Source organism: Pteropus medius, unplaced genomic scaffold (genome assembly GCF_902729225.1).
Source record: "Pteropus medius unplaced genomic scaffold, Ma_sr-lr_union100, whole genome shotgun sequence".
In the NCBI taxonomy this organism is placed as follows: domain Eukaryota; kingdom Metazoa; phylum Chordata; class Mammalia; order Chiroptera; family Pteropodidae; genus Pteropus; species Pteropus medius.
Window position 1 is genome coordinate 3,859,540 of NW_024343733.1, and position 21,784 is coordinate 3,881,323.

Sequence of the window (21,784 nt, forward strand, 5' to 3'; positions counted from 1 at the left end):
TGTGTGTGTGTGTGTGTGTGTGTGTGCACAACACACAGGAACTTCACCTCAAATTAAAAGTCACAAAGGGTAGACCTTCTGAATTATGGGTTGTTTATTTGGGATCAAGCTGTTTTCCACATGGTCAACTCAAGGCGGCTTGCTCTAGGGTGAGAGGTGCCTGAGAGTTAATTACTTAACGATGGTTAATAATTCTCCGGTGTGATCCTGGGGAGGTATATGCAAATTCATACTAATTACAACAACCCAGCAGCAGCTACTATCTGTGGTGCTGCCTGTGCTCTGGGCACTGCGCTGGACGCCTGATGTGTGTTATCTGATTTTTCCCTCCCAGGGATCCCAGAGGCAGGCATCATCCTACCCATCATTTTCCTTGCAGACAAGGAAACAAGTTCAGAGAAGTTCCACGACTTCACTAAAGTCACAGTTAATAAGTAGCAGAGCCAAGCTGGGCCCTGGGTGGGTCTGACCTTCACTCCTTTGCCCTTCACTATATTCTTGTTCTACTAAAATTAATGAATTTATAAGGAAACTCTTCGGTGACTCTCACTTCTAGGTAGTGACTTGGAATAAGGGAAGAGTCCTCCAGTGCAGTTCAAGGGCAAAGGCTTTGTAGGATTTGGGGATACTCTGTGTTCCTTGAAAGATGCCATCTGCAAGTCAGGCCCCAGGGGAATCAGAATGTGTCTTAGGCTTCAGCACTACATCATCACACAGCAGCCCAGCCACTCAGCCAAGCGACCTCAGGCCCAGCACTGAGTCTAGGTCACTAATGCTGTTTGAGATGACTTCTTACCCCACAAAACCCCAACCAATGTCAGTCAAGAACCCTTCTAAGCCCGTCCACCACCTCTCACCTGCCAGCCTGCAGCACCCCAGAAATGCTGAAGAGCCCAAAGTCCGTGATCACCACTTTGCCATTGTCGTAGAAGACGTTCTTGGACTTGAGGTCCTTGTGAAGGATCCCCTTGGCGTGGAGGTAGCCCATGCCCTGCAAGGAGCGAGGTGACAGTAAGTTGCCAGAGAAAACCCGAGCACGCACGGCCATCCTGGCTTGGGTTCATGGTTCACACTCTTTGCTTTGCCAACGATACCACACCGAACAGCTGTAGAGCCGGGGCCCAAATGCAAAAAGGTGGGAGAAGGCATGGCAAGTGGGAACGGGCAGGGTCCCCAAGACACAAATCTGCCACCACCCTCAGGCTACTGCCAAACCATCCCCACCTAGCTCTTCCCCTTCCTGAATTAAAAACAAAGGAAGATGTCTCTAGAGGGAAATGAGCAGGGGCAAACCTGAGCTGAGGTCCCCAGAGACAAAACTTCCATCAACCGTCTTGCCCGACTTGCTCTTTGAAAAATAACTCCTCCGCAGGAGACTTGTTCCTTATGTCTAGTTAATCCGTGTCACTGCCGAGTGCACTGTGTTCCTCAAGGGACATATGACACGATGATCAAGAACGTGGAGAAGAGCCTATCGGTGGTCTAGCTCAAGGGTGAATATCTAGGGTTGTTTTTTTTTTGCCTTTATGAGCAGTCACATTCCTATTCCTTCTCACAGCTCAGTCCTGACACTTCCAATGGAAATAAAAGCCAGAATACAACTGACTAATGAGGCACCTGCCAGAAAACACAGGATGTACTTGCTGTTTTAATCCCAAACAGCACCCAACAATGTAACATTTTCCTTGTAGCTGCGGGGAGCAATGGCTGACACTCATGGGAATTCAGGGATTTGAGGGGTAAGGGATTCTAACGACGGGGAATTTCTTCCCCTGGTCCCTGTGCACATCCAATTATCGTGACGATGAGGCATCAGACTGAAACCAAATGTTGGCGGACTGTCCCTAATGGTCGTTAGCTCAGCCAAATTCTTACACATACACGGACTGGTATTTTCAGGTCTAATTTCTGTTAAGCCCAGATGAATGGTCTGAAAGCAGAGCACAAGTCTCAGGAGGGGACATCGTCTTTTGGAGGTTCAGGGAGGAGGCCCCAGACCCTCTGGTACCTTCACGATTTCTTGGGCAATCTGCCTGGTTTTGTTGACATCCAAGACGATCTTGGCGTCCCTCACCACCGAATAGAGCGTCCGTCCCTTACAGAGGCTGAAAAGCGAAAGGACAAGAGAAGTCATTGGCAGTTGTGAAGACAAGGCGACCCACAACAGTTACTGGAAGTGACAGATAAGAGCGTGGACTTGTGGACATGCCCCTGTTATTCCTACTAAGCCTGGGACTAGACCCCAGATCTGGTCCTGGGGTGCAGGTCTGGAAACAAGTTCTTCTGGATTCTTCAGGATCTTCATCATCGACTGCTGGCATCCAAGAATACCTGTGGAATCCAGCCACGCTCCATCTATCCCAGTGTCTCACGGATGGAGAGCTACTTATAAACCAACAACTTCTGGAGTCTCAGACGCCACTCAGACAGCACTCTTGCTGGTCACTTGTCCCAGCTGCTTCCAGTCACTGGGAGCTGCTGATGTGTGTGGGGAGAGTGATAAAAGACCAGCAAAGTGGTGGCTGATGTGTACCAAGTACCATCAGCAAACGATGCGCCCGAGCCTTTTAGACAGGGGTGTGCAACACCAATAATAGTCCCCCGAAACCAGGTGCCTGTGTAGATAGTGGGGTTTTCAAACTATTTTCAGCCTCACTGATTTCATTTCCAGGTTTAAGATGAATGACAAGATGAACAGGGACATTATGCAGTGAACGCAATACCTTCTCATTTAGCTGTCAGCACGCTCATCCGTCCTTCTCAGAAGTGAGGCCAATTCCTGGCACATGCATAGCAGGCACTCAATAAACGGTCACTGAATTAGTGAATGAATGAGTTCTAGATTCGCCAGAGCGTTCCTGGCCCCTAGCACTGTGTCTGGCTCATAGCATCCAACACGGAAAGAAGGAAGGACATTAGGAAAGTCCATTTTCCATCTATGTCAAAATAAGGGCTTGAATTTTTCTTTTAATCTATGACTTCATTGCTGAAACACGCTAGGCATTTTATTCACTCGTTTCGTATCTGAGCCCTGTTGTCTGCCGAGATGATGTGGCTGAAGTTAGAACTCTGGTACCAGAGGGATCTCAGTTTGAATCCTGGCTCTGTTCCTTACTGACCGTGTGCCTGTGGATGAGTTACTTAACCTCTCTGGGCTTTGATTGCTTCATCCACCAAAGGGAACTAACGATACCTACTTTGTAGAGTCAGCATCAGGATGAAATGAAAACAGGAGCTCGGTATCATGCCGGGCACCTGGAGGGAAATGCAGCACAGTGTTTGGTTAGAACAGAGGCCTAGAATCAGGCACCACGGGTTAGAATCCTGGCCTGTGAGCCAGTGGCTTTGTGACCTTAGGAAGGTGGGTTAATCTCTCCGAGCCTTAGTTTCACTGTTAGTCAAAAGGGGCCAACGGTTCCTGCTTTCTAGGGTTGTAATGAGAATCACATGAAATCAGGTGTGTAAAGGTGTAGGCATCTCTCTATGCCTAATACAGAATAAGTACTCAGGAAACGCTGGCTGTTGTGAAACGTAATAAATGATCGCACACACACTTGTGTAAATGTATATAAATTATATATACACATTTATATATGTGCACACACACACAAATTATATGTTTTATACACACATCGCTTCTATTATCTGTCGATCCATCCATCTACCCACCTGCCCAAAATGCTACCTATAACCGCCCATGATCTTTGACTAAGATTCACTTCTTCACCTGCTTCACGTGAGAATCCCAAGTTGGCAGACTCACAGGGAGTCTGATTCACCTGTCCCGGGTCGCCCAGTAAGTCAGCAAGAGGTAGCTATGATCATTCAACACTGTCTACAGTTGGCGGCCCGGGCAGCGTGTTTGCTGCGGCTGCAGGAGAGGTGGAGGTAGGATGGGCTACACGGCCAATTAAACCATGCTGACATTTAAATATTCCGGATGGCAGAGACCGTGGGTGGATTCCCTCCCCTGGAGACTCTGTTCTGGAACAGCCACCTACACTCATTACAGGCCAGAGTCAAGAAAACAGCGTCTCCACTGTAGACGGCAGAGCAAACCACTGACAGGTCCTGAGACTCCAAGACGCTCCTGCTCTGCGTAAGTGCACACGCGTCGTGGGCTTCAGATCTCCGCTCCGTCTCTGTCTTCCTTCTCCGCTCACGGCCTCCTTTCCAGAAGCAACTGCTAAAGTCTCTGCTTCTCTCACACCCCTATGGCATCTGGAGCCTCTGGACAAACTCACACTGACTGGTGGGGCATAAGTGGTATGACTACAGCTTGGCACATCCACTAAAGTGAAATACACAAAAAAACCACAACCGGCAATTCCTCCCCTAACTAAGCACGTATCCAACAGGCATGCATATTCGTATTCACCCAGACATGTACTAGAATGTTCTAGAATGTGAGCAGTAACACATTCGTAACAGCTCCAAAGTGGAACCAACCCGAATGTTCATCAACAGAAAAACGGATAAATTGTGATATATCCATATAATGAAATACTATGTTCATACCGTACTGTATCATAAACAAACTATTGCTAACTGCAAAAAACAGGGATGAGGTTCATAAACAATATTGAGCAAGACTCACACTGGATTTATATAAAGTGCAAAAGCAGACCAAGCTGATCCATGTGCTAGAAGTCAGCACCGAGGGCCCCCAAAGGGCTGCAGGGGCTGGAAAGGGCATGAGGGGAGCTGGGGGCAGGTGATGCCCTGTGTTTTGATTTGGGTGCTAGTTACATAGAGATGTGCTGAGTGGCAGTTCATCAGGCTCCATGCTCTTAAGGACCTGGACTCTTCGGCAGGTATGTGTGTTATCTTTCCCCAAAAAAGTTTATTTAAAAAAAAATCAGCAAGAAAAGAGTGAACAATTAACACATGGTTATTAAAACTTAAAAGGAAATCTAAGCCAGTACTGATACCCCTGGCATCTATTTCCAAACTCCTCACTGTCCCAAGAGGCAGTGTCTGCAGAGGGGTTAGGGGCTCTGGCTCTGGCTGTGCCTGGCCAGGTGTTTATCGGGGGCTGAGCTGGAGAGCAGGGGAGGGCTGAGCCCTCGGCAGGAGCAAGCATTAGGCAGGTGTCCAGCGGGGCTGAGGCTCAGACTGTCCAACCAAGTCAGTCCATGTGCCAGCAACAACTGCTCTGAGCTTGGGAGTTGAGTCCTACAAGCCGCTTGCAGGTGGGCAGTGGGGAGGGCAGGGGAAGAGAGGATGAAGGCTTCCTGAGCACACGTGTGGACCTCTCTCCCCTCCACGAATTCTCCCAGCGTTCCTGCAGGTTCATCATTCGTACCCCCGTCTTACAGGTGAGGATATGGAGACCCAGAGGGGCGGAGGAACAGCTCACGGACATGGAGCCGTGATGTCAGCCTGGTCCTGATCTTTGTCTCGTCTCCTCCTCCGCGGTGTGGGTGCCCAGTTATTGGGACATGATTTGGGGGCCATTAAAGAGACATACAGCTGAGAGAGTGCATATCCCGACTCTACCAGTTACGACTTGCTGGGTGATATTGGGAAGTGACTTCGACCTCGGTTTCCCCATCTGTAAAATGGGGATAATAGTGACAATACCATCTAACATGTACTAAGCCCGTTCTATATGCCAGACACGAGACTAAGCACGAGAGCCCCACGAGGTGGGTTTCGTTCTCACTGGATTTCACTGATTCCAAGATGCACATTGTCTTGCCTTTGAACATCTCTGAAATCAGAATGTGTCTTGCATTCACTGGCAGGTCACAGTCTCGCGGGTACTGATTGTGTTCTTTGCAGTACATAAAATAAACGGTGCGTATTCTAATTGAGGGCATCTTAGATCTGATGACGTCTGGGGTGGGCCCTATTTTACAGACGAGGAAACCGGGACTCAAAGCAGTTACGCAGAGCTGGCATTTGAACCCAGGAGGCCTGGCTCTAAAGCTTGGGCTCTTCATCCCCATATTTTGCTTCTTAACAACTTTCCCTGAGACCCTGGCACATCCCAGGCCTTCAGTAAAGGGTAGTTGTAAAGTTGCTAGGAATGACACCTACAGCAATGAAGATCGATGGGGCCTGCTGGTTGCAGAGTCAGCCTAGAGGTCAAGAGAAGGCGTTGTAGAGACTCAAGGATATATTCAGTACCTCTCTAGCATCTGGAGCAGTAGGCACATATATGCGCATGCTCACACTCTCTCTCTCTCTCTCTCTCTTTCTCTCTCTCTCTCTCTCTTTCTCTTTCTCTTTCTCTCTCTTAGTATCTCTCCCTGCAAGAAAGATCATCTTTCTCCACGGAGAGGAGCAAGGACTGGGAATTTCTCATCTCATCTTCCGGCCACCATCACTCTCGGCCCTGGCCCTGGGCAGCTCATATAAGCTTGTCGTCAACCCTGTATCACAGGTGACACAGAGAACCTTTTGGCCAAGATGGCGCAGCAAGTGGAAGATGTTTGTTGGAAACCAGACTGAAAGAGGCCGTCAGAAACAGCGAAATAAAACCGTCTAGGAGGTTTGTCTCCAAGGGCCTCTGTCCAAACTGACTCATTTTTTGCCAAAACAGTGGTGAGGAGAGAAATGTGGAAGCCCATGGCAGCCACTTCCTTCCCCTCCTCCAAATTCCTCACCACCAAGCCCAGAGCCCAGGCTGGTGTGAACGGCGGAGAGTGTGTGGGGTGGGTGGCAATCGACTCTGAAGACAGCCCAGCTCCCAGCCCAGCGTTGCCATCTCTGTGCCCACTTGGCCTTGGGGACTCACTCTGCCTCAATGGGAGGATACTCACAACATCCACACTTGTAACTACAGGGCGTTGGCTGCATGATGACCCTCCCAAAGACATGGGTGTCCTAATCTTCTGAACCAGTAAATATGTGACTTTGCATGACAAAAGAGACTTCACAGCTCTGCCTGATTTGAGGTCCCAAGGCAGCTGGTTTGTTAAAAACAGGATTCTGTCAGAAGGGATTTCCAACCCCTTGTCCACCTGCTGCTTCTAAGCATGCCCCACCACTCGAAACTCAAAACCCACTTAATGGCCCTCTGTTCTTTCTCCCCCTCCCTTGAGCAAATAAATCCTATTCCAAGTGACAACTTGCATGCTCCATCAAATACCAACCACAGGCAATCTCTAACTTCCAAGTGGTTCATGACTCTAACACTAAAGATATTAAACCTTGGGACTCTGGGGCTTTATAATTTAAAAAAAAAAAAAAAAGGCCAGTTAGCTTCCTATAAAAGTGGGACGTACCAGAAAGCAAGTGAGACATGCCAGCTGTTTGCCACCTGCTTAACCCGACGTACATCCAGGAAATGAAGTTATAGAGGTCCACAATGTAAAGGAGTTGCTTCGGGAAGGCTTGTGCTCCAGCCAGACGACGAAAGGTGACAGTGGCAGGAGAACAGGGCTTAGTGTTTGCTAAGCCACCGCCACCCCCTGCCCCCCACCGTCCTCTTCCAGCCTTTCATATTGTAGCAAATCTCCAAGGAGTGGGGAGGGAAAAGGAAGCTCAGACTCTCATCCTTACTGGAATCTTCTCTCCAGAGCCAGATCCGATTTCACTAAATCCAAAGGCCAAGGCTTGGCTTCTCTGTGCCCTTCAAGGGCTGAGATGGGGGTTCTGCCCATTAGGGGGCGCTCCTGCCCCTGACTGTGACCCACGTCTCTGGGCATCTGGTGACATCTGTCCTTCCTGGTCTGGGCTTTACAAGGGAGGAAGTAGTCCAAGGGTACAGTAAGCCAGGCGGGGAGGCGTGGGCCTCCAGCTAACTTCAGGAAGAACTTCCGGGAAATGGGAGCCTGGCTGGTCCTCTGCCTTGGCGCTTTGCATGGTCCAGTCACCATCTAAGACCTGCTTTTCTTGAACTTGTCCAAAGACATCCGAGAACATGCTCCTCCCTAACTCTGCAGCATATATTCTCAGCATCTCCTAAGGGTCAGATTGTGCATCTCGATTGGTAACCCTCACCTTGCAATCATTCCAGAACCACCTTGAGATTTTTGCCAGATCAACTAACTTGTATTATTTATCACTTGCTAACAGTTTTCTTTAGACGCACTGTCTTAGAAACATAAGTGAATTTAAAAAAAGAAAAAGCAACACAACCCTTTCTATTATGACCTTCTATCATTACCAAGTGGAAAGCCAGAATCTCCAGTCTCAAATAAATAAAAAGAAATACAATGTTAACAAATATAGTAAAAAAAAAAAAAAAATTAAATCTAGCTTGGCATTGTGGCGGATAGTCTGAGCTCAAGACCTTGCTTTCTGTTAAAAAAAAAAAAAAAAAAAGTTTAGTAAATATAGGTTAGGAAGGTGGTAAATAGTAGCCCTGAATGGAGACTTTCTCCTTAATGTCACCAAAAAGATGGGAGGAGAACTGGAGAGGCAAGTCGTTGTCTCACTATGTGACTCCATGTTATCTGGGGCTGGCTGTACCTGACCTTCCCTCTGGGACACCTTGACTCGTTTAGTCCCCATACCTGCAAACGCTCCCTTCCTGCCGATTACTATGAGCAGGTACCACAAGTCAGGTGGGTGCGATAGGGCAGAACGGCCGTTTCTTTGCTCCGGTGGAGCTGACCTTCTTGTAGAGGAAAAAGACAGTAGCAAACAGAACAACTGCCAGTTACGAGCAGGACGATGGAGAAGCAAACATGAGGTCGGGCGGAAAATAAGAGGACAGAGATGGGGTACCCCCATAAAAAGATAGTCATCGGGGTCGGCACCTCTGAAAGGGACGGCAGGGACCCCTTCACACCACATCGTATCACTTCAGAGCAAACACTCTGGGCTGATTTCTGGCAGCTGCTAACCAAATGCTCCTGTCTAACCTCTCCAAGAAGGGCGGGCATCTTCTTGTTTAGGATAACGACCATGTCCCGAAGGCCTGCCAGGGGGACCAGGACAGAGGTGAAAGGTTTCCAGGCATCATCTCGTTTCCTGCTTCTCGTAACTCTCTAAGTGGGTATGGTTATTCCCGTCACACAGATGAGGAAACTGAGTCAGCCTGGATGGGAGCAGACACTCCAGAATCGTACCCACCCGAGATAAAATACTTCCCCATCCTACCTGTGTGATCTTGGGAAAGTTACCTGAAATCTTTGAAAAACACAACGCTTTGTGAACCGTGAGGTGGGGTGACCAGGTAAGGGGGCTGTTTATATGTGCGAGCATGTGCCTGATCTCTATGTCCGGTTTTAATACTCACTACTTAGCACTTAGCTTGGAGATGAAGTGAGGAAGGACAACAGCCTCCCTTTATGGGGCTTTTTCCGCCAGGCACTGAATTGAGAACTATCAATGCCAGCATCCCTAGGAGGGGAGGCACTAGGTACAACACAAGGATGCTCATGTGCAGGAAGGTTAGGTAACCCACCCAGGGGCCCACGATCAGCAGGTGCAGGGTCAGAATTTGAGTCCAGGTCTCAAAGCATCGCATCTTACCAGGATTTCATAAGATCCCTCGGGAAAAGATGATTTAATCAAGGAGAAACTGGCCGAGCCCAACTCAAGATGGCCTGACCTCTGAAACCCTTGTGTGTCCATTGAGCTCAGTGCAGACATCCCCTGCCCCAATTCCTGGCCTTTCTTTCCACCCTCCAAATGCATGGCTAGTCCATGCTGGTCTCGTTGTATGTTTCCTGCTTCGGTTTAGGGATTCCTAGCTGACACCCAGAGAGAAGCAAGGAAGGCTGAAGAGGGCCAGATCATCTGAGAGAGTCTGCATGCCTCCGTGCAGGTCCGATGAGGGGCACGCAGCTGGCCAGGTCCAGGCAGGTGCTCAGAAATAAGCGAATGGATAAATCAAGAATCGATGACTCCTATCACCTTCCTTCTTCCCATCGCCCACTGTAGCTTGGAGAGTGATGTCTGATGCCAAGGCAGGTCTCTCCCTACTGGCTTAGTGAATGAGACTGACCATGAGCCAAACCAGACTAAGGGAGCAATGAAGCTTCCAGGCTCATTCCTGAGCCCAGCCCCACATGGCACCAAAGGACCGAAGACCACTGGCCCTGCCCGCCAGGGCTGGGTATCAAAGCACATCAACTCCTGTTGCTCCCTGATCAGAATCACATTTTCTTTTTATTAAAAAAAGCTAAACAGTAGACCGAATTACTGTTTTAAAAATGTATACACATACCACCTAATTTATATGCATTAAAAATCCACGGAGAGGCTTGACTCTGAGAGTGTTAGCAGAACTATTTCCGGGTAGTGAGATTAGAAGCTTTGCAAGTTTTTTTTTTTTTCCTGCTGCTTATCTCTCTTTTCTAATTTTTCTCCCATAAACACGTGTTACTTTTGTAAAATGAGAGGGAAAAAAAAAAAGATAAAAGCAACTCTGAGTCAGACTGAAATGAAACCAGACACACACGTTTATTCTATAGACAGTTTGGAAAATATTGGACGGGCGACAAATTGAAATGAGAAAGTACAGTCTGAACCGAATTCGTATTCTAAGTAGCTCAGATTCACCAAAAGGTTCTCTGGCTGTGACTCTTTGAGGGCAGGAAGCAATTTTTGCTCTGCCTTCTACACAGGGGTTGGCACAGGTGCCACTTTAAAGCTCTGAGAGCATCCTCTCCCTGGAAAAGTTCAATCGCTATTGAGGAAGACAGGTGACTCTTGATTTTTGAAAATAACTGTATGGCTAGGAAGAGGAGAAGGGACAGACAGATCGGTGGTGCAAATGGCTGTGTCCTTTCCATCCATAGGACCTAGGGCCCAAGAGGGAGGCAGGAGATTGCAAGGAGGGGAGGGGAGAAGCAGAAGGGGAAGGAGATGGGAGAGGGGAGAGTTTTATCTGCTTCAGGAGAGGGGGTGATGGGAATATACATGAGCATGGAACTTATCTAGCCATAGTGTCAAAGAACACGTATAGACATTTCTAGAATCTGGGTTGTAGACTAGATCACTGGGTCCACCGCCTTCATGGACGATACGGAGAAATCGAAACAGAAAGATGACAGAATTTCCCAAGGTCCTGCTTTGAGTGGCAGAGCCTGGCTTGAACCCAGACCTGGCTGAGGACCAAGCGGGTGTGTGCAGCCTTGGAGCCATTCTGCCTCCTAAGGATAATAAACACCCCTCCATGAACTTCCCCAGGAGCACTCTGCTAAGGGTTTTATAGGAAAAGATCTCAGTTGGTTGTACTCCTGACCTCGACCCCATTAGGGAGGGGCAATTCCTATTTCACAGATGGGGAAACTGAGCCTCAGAGAGGTGAGGCCATTTGCTAAGCTCACGCAGCTAGGATATGAAGCAGAACTGGCATTCTACCTTCAGTCTTGTTTGACATCAGCTTCTTGTTCCTAACCACTTGGCTACACGGCCTCCTAGGGAAGTGGAAGGAACAGGGATTGAGGGACGAGGGAACCAACAATTTCCAAGCTCCTGAGAGCCTGGTGCTCATTTCACCCTCTCCAGAGCCTCGTGGGGGAACTTCTCATCCTCTCGTTTTTCCAGTGAGGAGGCAAAGGCTCATGGAAAGAATAACTTGTCCAGGATCCTTCTCGGCCAGGATGTGGATGCAGAATCTGACTTACTGGCCTTCCCACTATCTCCCCTTCTTTCTGAGATGGCTTCTGATGCTGGGACACTCCAGCACACAGCCAACTGGCCCATTGTCCACAGTGCTCTATTTCAGAGGTTTGCAGGGTATTTGGAAGAGTGCGGATACACAGGCCTTCTTGAGCCAGGCTTCTGAGAGAGGGCTGCAAACTATGGCTCATGGGCCAAATCCAGCCTACTGCCTGTGTCGGTACAGAACATGAGGTAAGACTAGTTTTTACACCAGTAGATAAAAGTTAAAAAAATTCAAAAGGTTATTTTGTGACATGTGAAAATTATATAAAATTCAAATTTCCATGCCCATAAATAATGTTTTATCGGCACATGGCCACATCCCTTGTTTGCATATTGTCTCTTTCATGCTGCAATGTCAAGAATCGAGTAGCTGTGACAGAGACTGTATGGCAAAATCCAAAATATTTACTGTCTGGCCCTTTACAGAAAATGTTTCTTGGCTCCTGCTCTAAGAAATCAGAGTGCGTCAACAGAAATTGGGCTGCTAGATCTAGAAGGATGCAGACAACTTCGAGCCATTCTCCTCTGCACTGGGAATTGGGTGGGGTCAAGGCCAAGTGGATTTTCCATTTGTTTACTTGCTCGCTCATCCATCCATCCATTCGTTCATTCACTTAATCATGCATCCATCTATGCCCTCACTGAGCCAGCACTCCTAGAGCCCCTAACCGCCAGGCACTGCCTTAGGTGTGGGATACTGACTCTAGTGCATGAGGCAGACAGTACACATGAGAATGCCAGCGTCACAGGTGTAGGGACGAAGCTCTGCTCGGGAATGAATTGGGCTGCTGAGAGAGGAGGAAAAAGAACTGGGGTTAGTGTAAACGCAGGCCGAGAACTTACCTGCAAGCTTGTGTTACACGACAGTGGGGATGCGCGGAGCTGCCCGCTGCCACCCCGGATGGAAGAGAAGCTCCAGTGAAGGACACACCCGAGCCAAACGTGCCGTAACTCAAATGCAGAAGCACTGTCAAGCCTATGGCATACAACTGACATGTTTCTAACTCTCCTGCCTCTTCTTCTCCACAATTCTGCATCTAAATTCCTATACACACCATAACGCAGCCTTCCCAGGCAGCCCTTAGGCACTAAATTAGCTGGACAAATTGTTCATCCAAGTGAAACAAATCCCAAATTGCTTTAGAATGCCTTCCTTACAGACCACTGGCTTGGAGAGAGCTACCAGGGGTCGGGGGTGGGGAGTTACCTGATCTGCTGCCACCACAGGGAAGGTCACTGTAGCTGGATCGAAAGCCACAGGGACACCACATCTGTGCATCTGGATATACAATGCATGGATTCTTGCTTCTATGGGTGCAAGTGCCTCTCTGTGTGCATGTTTACATGCACATGGGCATGTATATATACATGTGAGTGAATCTGTGCATGTATGCATGCATGGATATAATACATGTGTGCATGCCTATTTATACGTGTGCATCCGTGTACGTGTGTGCCGGTGCCTTCCCATCTATACGTACATCTCTGTCTAGCTATGGGTAAGTGTTTTGGTGGCTGGAGCTGGGAGAGCAATACAAGTATGTCACGCCAACTGCAGAACCAGCCACAGCCTCTCTCAGCCCTCAGCTGTCTGTCCGTATTTCCCCCCGGCCTTGGAAACACTCCAATAAAAACACGGAGTCTCTGTCTGAAATCTGGACGCTCAGGCTGAGGGTAGATGGGGAAGTGGGGTGGGGAGGTTTAATGGACACGGGTTTTCTTTTTGAGGTAATAAAGTGTTCTAAAATTACATTTGGTGATCATTGCACAATTTTGTAAATATGTTTAAAGCAAACATCTCATAAAGTCCACTGGCTTAAAATGTTCACACAGTTCAACATTTTTTAGGGTATTTGCAAAACATCAAACAAGTATACATACATATTTGTTTAAAAAAAGAAAAAAAAATACCTGGAAGTTCACAAAAATCCCCACTGACTTCTTCCTGTTACACTTGCAAAGGAGCCCATACAAAAACTCCCTGATTCCACAGCCTTGTCAACCAGAGAAGAAATTTCCCCCGGTTTCTACAATCTATGCCTCTGCCAGCCTGATGGCAAAGAACACTGCCCTTTGCACGTGAAGCTTCACAGATAAAGCGAGAACACCTTGGGATTTAAGTCGGCTGGATGGGCAGAAGTACTAGGGTAAACACTGGGAGGGAAATGAACGTGAACCACCATTTCGTCGCCCCAAGAGAAATGGAGAACATCTAGAGGGAGGGGAGACGCTGGGAGGAGTTGTTTCTCTCGGAAGCAGAAACAGGAGACGAGTGGAGAGGAGAGGGAAGTCGTGGGGAGGGGAGTAGCTCTCAGTGGTTAAGACCTTGGAATCTGGAGTCGGACAGAACAGGGTTCCCGATCCAGCCCCGAAACTATGAGCGTTTGGGTAAGGTGCTTAAAATAAATACAGGTCTGCGAATCAGAATCGATCTCACATGTGTGGGAGGATCCAATCAGAAAACCCTGGCGTGTTCACCAAATTTTGCTCCGTGGTACTCCCTCCCAGGCCCGCCGGAGACCTCACTTCCCACTCTCTCTGTAATAAGGCAGCATCGTGTCACCGTTTCTGGCCAATGAAAAGCTACCCTCGTCATCTCTTGGTCGGGGTACTGAGAGGAGCCCACTGCCAAATCTGCAGTCTTTCTTCTTCGGTGCTACTGTGACCATGAAGGTCACATGATGATAAAGTAAGGCCACATGATGATAAGGTGAGGTCACATGATGATAAGGTGAGGTCACATGATGATAAGGTAAGGTCACATGATGATAAGGTAAGGCCACATGATGATAAGGTAAGGCCACATGATGATAAGGTAAGGTCACATGATGATAAGGTAAGGCCACATGATGATAAGGTAAGGCCACATGATGATAAGGTAAGGTCACAAGACTGGAATATCCTGGATCCCTGAGTAACTGCATGGAAGACAGCAACCCTGGAGCACTGCCCAACCTATAGCAAACTTTCTGTGAGAAACGGACAGAGATTGCTGTTTCTGAGTAAGCTACAGAGATTTGAGGGTTATTTGTCACCGTAGCAAAAGCTTATCCTAGCCCGACTTATAGAACACGTAAAAAGGTTAGGGCCCGGAACATAAAAAGCACTCAATAAATAATGGCTACTGTGGTTAATTGGCAGACCTTGAAGTACAGAGTGAGTGAGGTCATAAAAAGAAAATAGAGAAAGAAAAGGACAATAGCAAAATAAGCAAAAATAAGATACTCGGGCTAGGGTCAGACTTTTTCGGTAAGCATCACCGGGGAAACCAAAGTCTCTGGGGATGGGAGCTGTGTTTTCCTTGGTGCTGAAGACAACGGGTTCATTTCTGAATTCCCACAGACACTTCCATCTGTACATAATTGGGCAGCACTGTGGTTTTAGAGAACCAGAGGCAAATGGGAACCTGTGCTCGGTGAGATTCAATTTCATGTTTTTGTTAATAGCTTTCTCCTGCTTCTCACTGATAGAAAAGCAAGTCACCCCAGGGACTGACCTCACCTCTGAATCATTCAAACACAGAAAATAAATGTCCGGGGAGATTAGATAAAACAGGTTCTGTGCCCCGAAAGGTCGTCACGTGACAAAGTAGCATCTTCGTGGGAGAGATGACAACTCCATGTAATCCTATTATGACTGCTTCCATTAGTGGCCAAGCCTTACTTTAGTAATTCGTTTCGACGGAAAGCCCTGTCATTTCCCAAAACACAATTTAGAAGGTGCAGGAACAAAATTTAGGTTTGTACCAATTTCTCGGAGACGGACGAAAATCATCACTCAAGTTCATCTGGGATTCTTCTTTCCCTTAAACTCTTAACTCCAGGGCACCAAGAGAATGTCTTCCCAGTGTTCGCCTGGGGAATCTCATCCTCCGAGGCCTCCTTAAATCCTACAGGGGCTCTAGCTTCTACCTACAAAGCTTCAAGGACAGAGACGCCGAGATCTTAACAAGCAAAGGCCCAGCCACCTTGATCTCCAAGGTTCACATGACTGGGGGTTGTCCAGGCCTGGGGCTGGGATGTATGTTAGAAACGTTAGGACCAGCCAGGCCATTCGCTCTACACGGCTTGGAGCCCTGACTTCATGTCAGTCCCTATACTGTCCTCTCCACTGTGCGAAAGCCGTCACATCATTTCAGCCACATTGTGCTTGGGCGGGCGCAGCTGGCTTCATTGTACGTCGAGGAAACTGAGACTCGGGGTTTAATTGAAATCCTGGAGCCAACGCGTGGGGGTGCCGCCGCTTCCGCCAAGACCAGAACCCAGACGTTCTGCTTCCATGTCTTTGTTTTCCCTCAGAGCATCCCAGCCTCCTGCTTCACCCGAGCTGAGCTTCTGTTGCTTACACTCAGGGAACCCTGGAGGAGTGACAACACCTGGCGCCTATAGATGGAAAACTTGTGTCCGCCCTCCCCCGCCCCAGATTCATATGTTGAAACCTAACCCATGACATGATAGTATGAAGAGGTGGGAAATTTGGGAGGTGATTGGGTCATGAGAGTGGAGCCCCCATGGGTGGGATTACTGCCCTTATAAAAGGGACCCCAGGGAGCTCCCTGGCCTCTTCCATCACGTGAGATGTTCGCTATAAGACAGCTGTCTATGAACCAAGAAGCGGCTCTCACCAGACCCTGAATCTGCGAGTGCCTTGATCTCAGACTTTCCATCCTCCAGAACTGCGACAAATAAATGTCTGCTGCTCATAAGCCCCCCAGCCCGTGGTCTTTTGTTACAGCAGCTTGAATGGACTAGGATGGAGTCCGATCTGTAAAAAGGGACAAATAATCATCGTCACCTCTCAGAGTGGCCACGAGCTTTAAATAACATGCTCATTATAGTGGCTGGCACACAGTAGGCCTCAATGACTGTCCACTTTTATCATTACGATTACTCATCTCTGAGGGTCGAGGGACCTCCATGCCCTGTACGCCCCCCTCCCCCCATGTGGCATCGTTTGTTCCAACTCAGCTGAACTATTAGTACTTTTCCAAATGCGACATCTTCTTTCTACTTTCTTCCCTTCGCCTATACTGTCATCTCCAACAAGAACACCCTTTTTCCATTCCTCATCTTTCCCCAAATTTTTTATTCTTCAGGAAATAGCCCATCTCACTTCTCCATGAGTTCTCATGGCTAAAATTCGCATTCCTCTCTTTCAACCCTTTCCACTTGGTACAGTGATTGCTGAGTTCCTTGCATGTCAGGTGGCTGGACAAGTGAATGAATGGATACGTGAATTATGAACAAAGCCATTTCTGAACATTTCGACTGGGGACACAGGTCTTGAGCAGCTACGATGGGAAAGAACCTTCAAAGTTGACACACGTGCCATCGTATTGGGCCAACAACAACAACAAAAGCATCTCTATCAAAATTAGAAGCTAAATGTCATGGCTCTCAGATGCAACTTCATAAATTATTTCAACTAGGCAGCCTAGAAGAATGAGATTATGGATTTTATTGGTTCTCCATATTACATATCAACACTCTTTTCGGCAGCCTGAAAATGACATTTCTCTCCCCAGACAGTATCACTTCTTTTCCCACTTAACGAACATTAACATATATATATATTTTTTCTGACTTGTAGATTTCAGGTTGTGATGTCTAACCCTGTTTGGAGCATGTGTGTGAGGGTCTGCTCACTTCAGAGATTCAGAAATATCATCTCTTTGATGTCAGTGTAGCTTCAAACTCAACACAGGAGGTGAGAGAATGGAATCTGGTCTGGGGTGGGGTGGAGGTGGGGTGGGGGTGGGGTCTTTCAAGGACAAAAGTGGAGAAACTGACCTTGGATTTTCTCCTGCAAGGGTGGAAGCTGGGTAGAGGCCCAGAGAAAACCTCAGGCTCGGGCACGTCCTGGTTGAGTCACCCAGGCACATTATTTAACCTCTCTGTGCCTCAGCGTCCTTCTCTGCAAAATAAGGGTGCTAATACCATCCTCACGAGGAGTCAAAGAAATGCCCAAACGTGAATCCTGGTGCCACCACTATATGCTGCTTTATCTCTCGGAGCCTCAGGTTTTTTTCATCCATAAACTCGATTTCATCAACCTGCCTCAATGTTCTGAAAATTAAAAAACCCATCTAAAGTGCTCTCTGTTGTGCCTGGCTTACAAAGAGTGCAGAGAAAACACAGCTATTCACTCAGGATAACAACAATAAAAACGTGCTCATTTCCTTCCTGTCTTTAAATAACCACCGAAGGCGTGAATTAATATAACAGACTGGGTGACTGTCGCCTGGGACCCAGGCTGAGTGCTAGGCTCTGGGGTCACACAGTTCAACGCAAAAGTCCGGGACGTCCTGGAACTCCCAGGCCAGTGGAGGTGGCTGATGTGTGAGCACCCACTTGCAACTCAGGCCATGCACGTGAGGATGGGGACAGGGCCTGGGGGAAGGGCCAGCAGAGACGCAGCGACGGCAAAGGGAAAAGCATAAGCTCAGGACTCATTTAGACATCGTCCTAATATCACCAGCTTAGAGGCTCAAGGGGGACCTCCCACCACTATCAGGAGGTGAGGAGCACTTCTTTACGATGAACCCCAATGCCTCTTGGTGGTCTTCCCATTTCATGGCTCTCCCCACAAGCGGGAGAATGATCTTTGTGACTCAAAAAGGAATCACGTCACCCCCCCATCCACCACCCCAATAAAAATCCTTCAAGACTTTTCCATGGCAGAATGATAAAACCCTTCCCCCATGTGACCTGGCCTCTGACTATCATCACTCTGGCCTTTAATATGACTTTCGTCTCTTGTGCCCAGCAGGAAGTGAGCCTAAGGTTGCTGTTTAAGGGAACGAGGCACTTATTCCTCTTGGGCACGTGCGGGGCCCGTGCAGAGGGGTTTACGATCTTCGTGTAGATAATCACCTGAGTGATATGGAAGTGATACTCAGGGCAATGCCCAAATCCAGGGGAAAACTGCCAGGTATCACACCTGGGCAATGTGTGGGGATTTCGAGAAGTCGCACCTCTTCTACAGGAGGTTAGGCCATTCTGTCTTCAGACAGACAGACAGACAGACAGACAGACAAAGTGGGCAAACTCTTGGCCAGGGCTGAGTTCCCAAGTCACGTTCATAACATTCAAGGAGTTACTATGGTGCCAGGTAGTTTCAGGTAACAGAGAGATAAACGAAGCTTCTGCCCTCAGGCAGCTCACATTTTGTAGAGGGAGAAAAATCAAACAAATTAGGACTAGACTAATGACAACAACAGCTATGCTCAGATGTGCCCCACGCTATGTTAAGCACCCATCTACTTTACATCATTTAATCCTCAATGACAGCCTGAGGAGGTGGGCTCTATGCTGTCCTCATTATGCAGGTGAGGAAAGCAGGGGCACACAGAGGGGAAGTCACTTGCCCAAGATGCACAGCTAAGTGGCAGAGAGAAGCTTCGGGTCTACTACAAGCCTCCATGAAAACTAAACGGCTAGAATAATCACCGCCTTTCACTGGCACTCCTGAAGAGCATGGTTGTAAGTCCATTACCAGCATCGTCCCCCTCCATCCTCCACATAACCCTGTGATGTAGGTATTCTCATTATCCCCATTTTATAGGGGAGAAAACTGAGGCTCAGGGAAGGGAAGGGACTTCCTCTCGGGCACTAGGTCAGAGAGTCCAGCTTGGGACCCAGGTCCAGATTCTCTTAAGAAAGGTGTGAAGATGGTCTCTTGCTTCGAGAGAACCCAAGAGATCCCAGGCACGTGTCTGACCACCCAGGGTGGGACCACCAGGGCCATTATTCACCTCCCGCAACTCCCAGGGCGAGAGGCTCGAGAGCCTAGCTGCTGGCTTCAAATCACAGCCTCCCCGCCTCCTCCCAGGAGGCCTCGGAAAGTCACTTACCAGGGCCCTTCGTGTGTAAAATGGAAGTAAGTCACACCTAGTTCAAGACGGTGGCTGCAAGATGACCCTAAACCATTTAAGAAAGGGTTTAGATGGGGACTTGGTACCTAGTAAGTACTCAATAAAAATTAACCATCATTATGATTATTACTCCTACTCTTCTAGTAAGAAGCATTCCTATCACAACGGCTTCCACTGCTCTTTGCAAACTGAATTTTGTCCCAGAGAATCCCAGAAGCCACTTGTTCCTGAGATACCTAACGAATAGCAACAGCGATATTAGCTACTAATTGCTGAGTGCAAACTGTGTCTTAGGTATCCAAGAAATATACTTTACACCTGTGTTATCACGCTTACTCTTCTCAATAACCCTGGTAACTAAGACATATTCTCCCCTTTTTAGAGAATGAATATAGCCGCCAGGAAGTTACGGAGGCAGGTTGCACCAGAGTCTGTAAGATACCAGGGTCCCTGTCACGATGCTCTTCTGATTCTGAGAGGGGGAAGGAGAAGTTTGACGTGGCTCATTCTGGGAATTGCACAGCAGTTCCTAATTGGTGGTTCCAAGAAAGAATTACCTGGAGAGCTTAAACAAAATGACACACAGGCCCCGCCTCAGATCAACTGAGTCAGGATGTTTTGGGGGTAGAGGGTAAAATCCAGGCACCACTCATGATTATAAAGCTCTTCAGGTAATCCTAATGTTAAGAACCTACTGGAGAAGCTGAAACCACTCATTCTGATTCGATAAATGAAAGATATATCTCATTTTCATTGAAATTCATCTCAAAAACTATTCATCTCCCTCACATCTGTTTTGAATTTTTTTGTTTACACTTTCATTTTACTACTTGAAACAACTCTGTAGGAGAAGTGTGTCCATTCTACAGATGAGGAAGCTGAAGACCACAGAGGCCAAAAGACTTGCCTGAGGCCATCTAGCACCAAGATGGAAAACCAAGTCTCCCAAGTTCAAGTCCAAGAGGCATTCCTCAAACAAAAGTAACCAGAGATTTAAAGAAATCTTAAGACGTTTAAAGGAAACTAGGGCCATTAATCTCACACAAGGTAAGGAGTTCAAGTGACCTAGTTTTGACACTTGACCCCAAAAGATATTCTTGCTAGGGTTGACCAATGGCTTTTACTGTGATACTGAAATGGTAATATCCAATTGTCAAATTTGGACTGGATGGGACAGGAAAGGGAGTGAGATGTGTTCCTTAGAAAGGGACCGTGTTAAGAGAAAGTGAAGGTTTTTGGAGTTGTGAGGCAGAAACCGTTTAGGCTGGTGGGTGTGTGTCACCTGCAGCTCCATCTGCCTGCAGACGGTGAATATGCTGAGAATCTTACTCTGGTTGGTATTCTTGAGTGGGTTAAACCTACCCGCCCCCCTCTATCTTGTTTGAACTACTGATTTGCTTAGCAAACATTTTCTCTATAAATAATAAATAAGTAAACTCCAGCTTGCCGGCTGATAAATTACTATGAGTTGAGAGTTAACGGGGCGGAAAGTAAGCAGTGACTATCCCCGCCTTTTGGTCTGCGGCCCCCGCCACACTCCCAACCTCTGGAAAATGTGCTAAGCCACTTCAGAGCCTACTAAATTGGCACCCTCACCCCCAACCCCACTGCCCGAGACTACTTACCCTCTGATTACCCTCTCCCCCTCCATTTATTACCAGGGTCTCGGTTTCCATGCTCATCTGCATTGAATTCCATAAAAATTAGAACAAAGGAAAGGAAACATGAAGAGGCAGACGATTCTGATTCTTGTAGTCTTGCTGCCTGGTTTTTCATTTGGGTCGTCTGTTTTCATATCTGGGAATGTGACCTACATTTCATTTCCATAGATGTGTGGTGGGCTCGAATTCCCATCTATTGATGCTTCCATGGACATATTTGTTGTGGGTTCTAATCCAGTGGTACAAGAATGATGCCGAGCACAGCCTCCTCAATCTACCCTGCCTTCTTGCCCTGCTTCAAGGAGCTGACTTTAATTATGACCCTACCTGTCTCTACCACATCCCAGAAGAAAAAGCCCCAAATACTCATTCCTAGTAACCAGCAGTACCCAATAGAGAGCAGGCTCTCCACATCTATTTGCTGAATGGCTAGATGGCTAGATTAATGATGAGTGAGGGTCAGGTTCATGAATGGGTAAGTGGAAGGGTGGGAGATGAACTGGTGAATGGATGGATGAGTAGTTGAGTAGGTGAATGTTGAATAGATGGGAAAAACATATGTGGGTGGATGGATGGATGGGTAGATGAATAGGTGTGTGGGTGGATGTTGGATAGATGGATAAATGGATGGATGGATGGATGGATGGATGGATGGATAGATGAAGTGGTGAGTAGAGGG

General features: G+C 47.7%; 1 protein-coding gene across 1 annotated transcript in view; it reads right to left on the reverse strand.

The window, feature by feature from the left end:
• The window catches only part of KSR2 (kinase suppressor of ras 2), a 332,915-nt gene that overhangs the window by 10,797 nt on the left and 300,334 nt on the right, over window positions 1-21,784 (reverse strand). The window contains exons 15-16 of the mRNA XM_039868258.1: window positions 2,009-2,105; window positions 858-991 (exon numbers count right to left, since the gene is read on the reverse strand). Of these exons, the coding sequence (XP_039724192.1) occupies window positions 858-991; window positions 2,009-2,105 (231 nt within the window). The remainder of the gene's footprint in view (window positions 1-857; window positions 992-2,008; window positions 2,106-21,784) is intronic.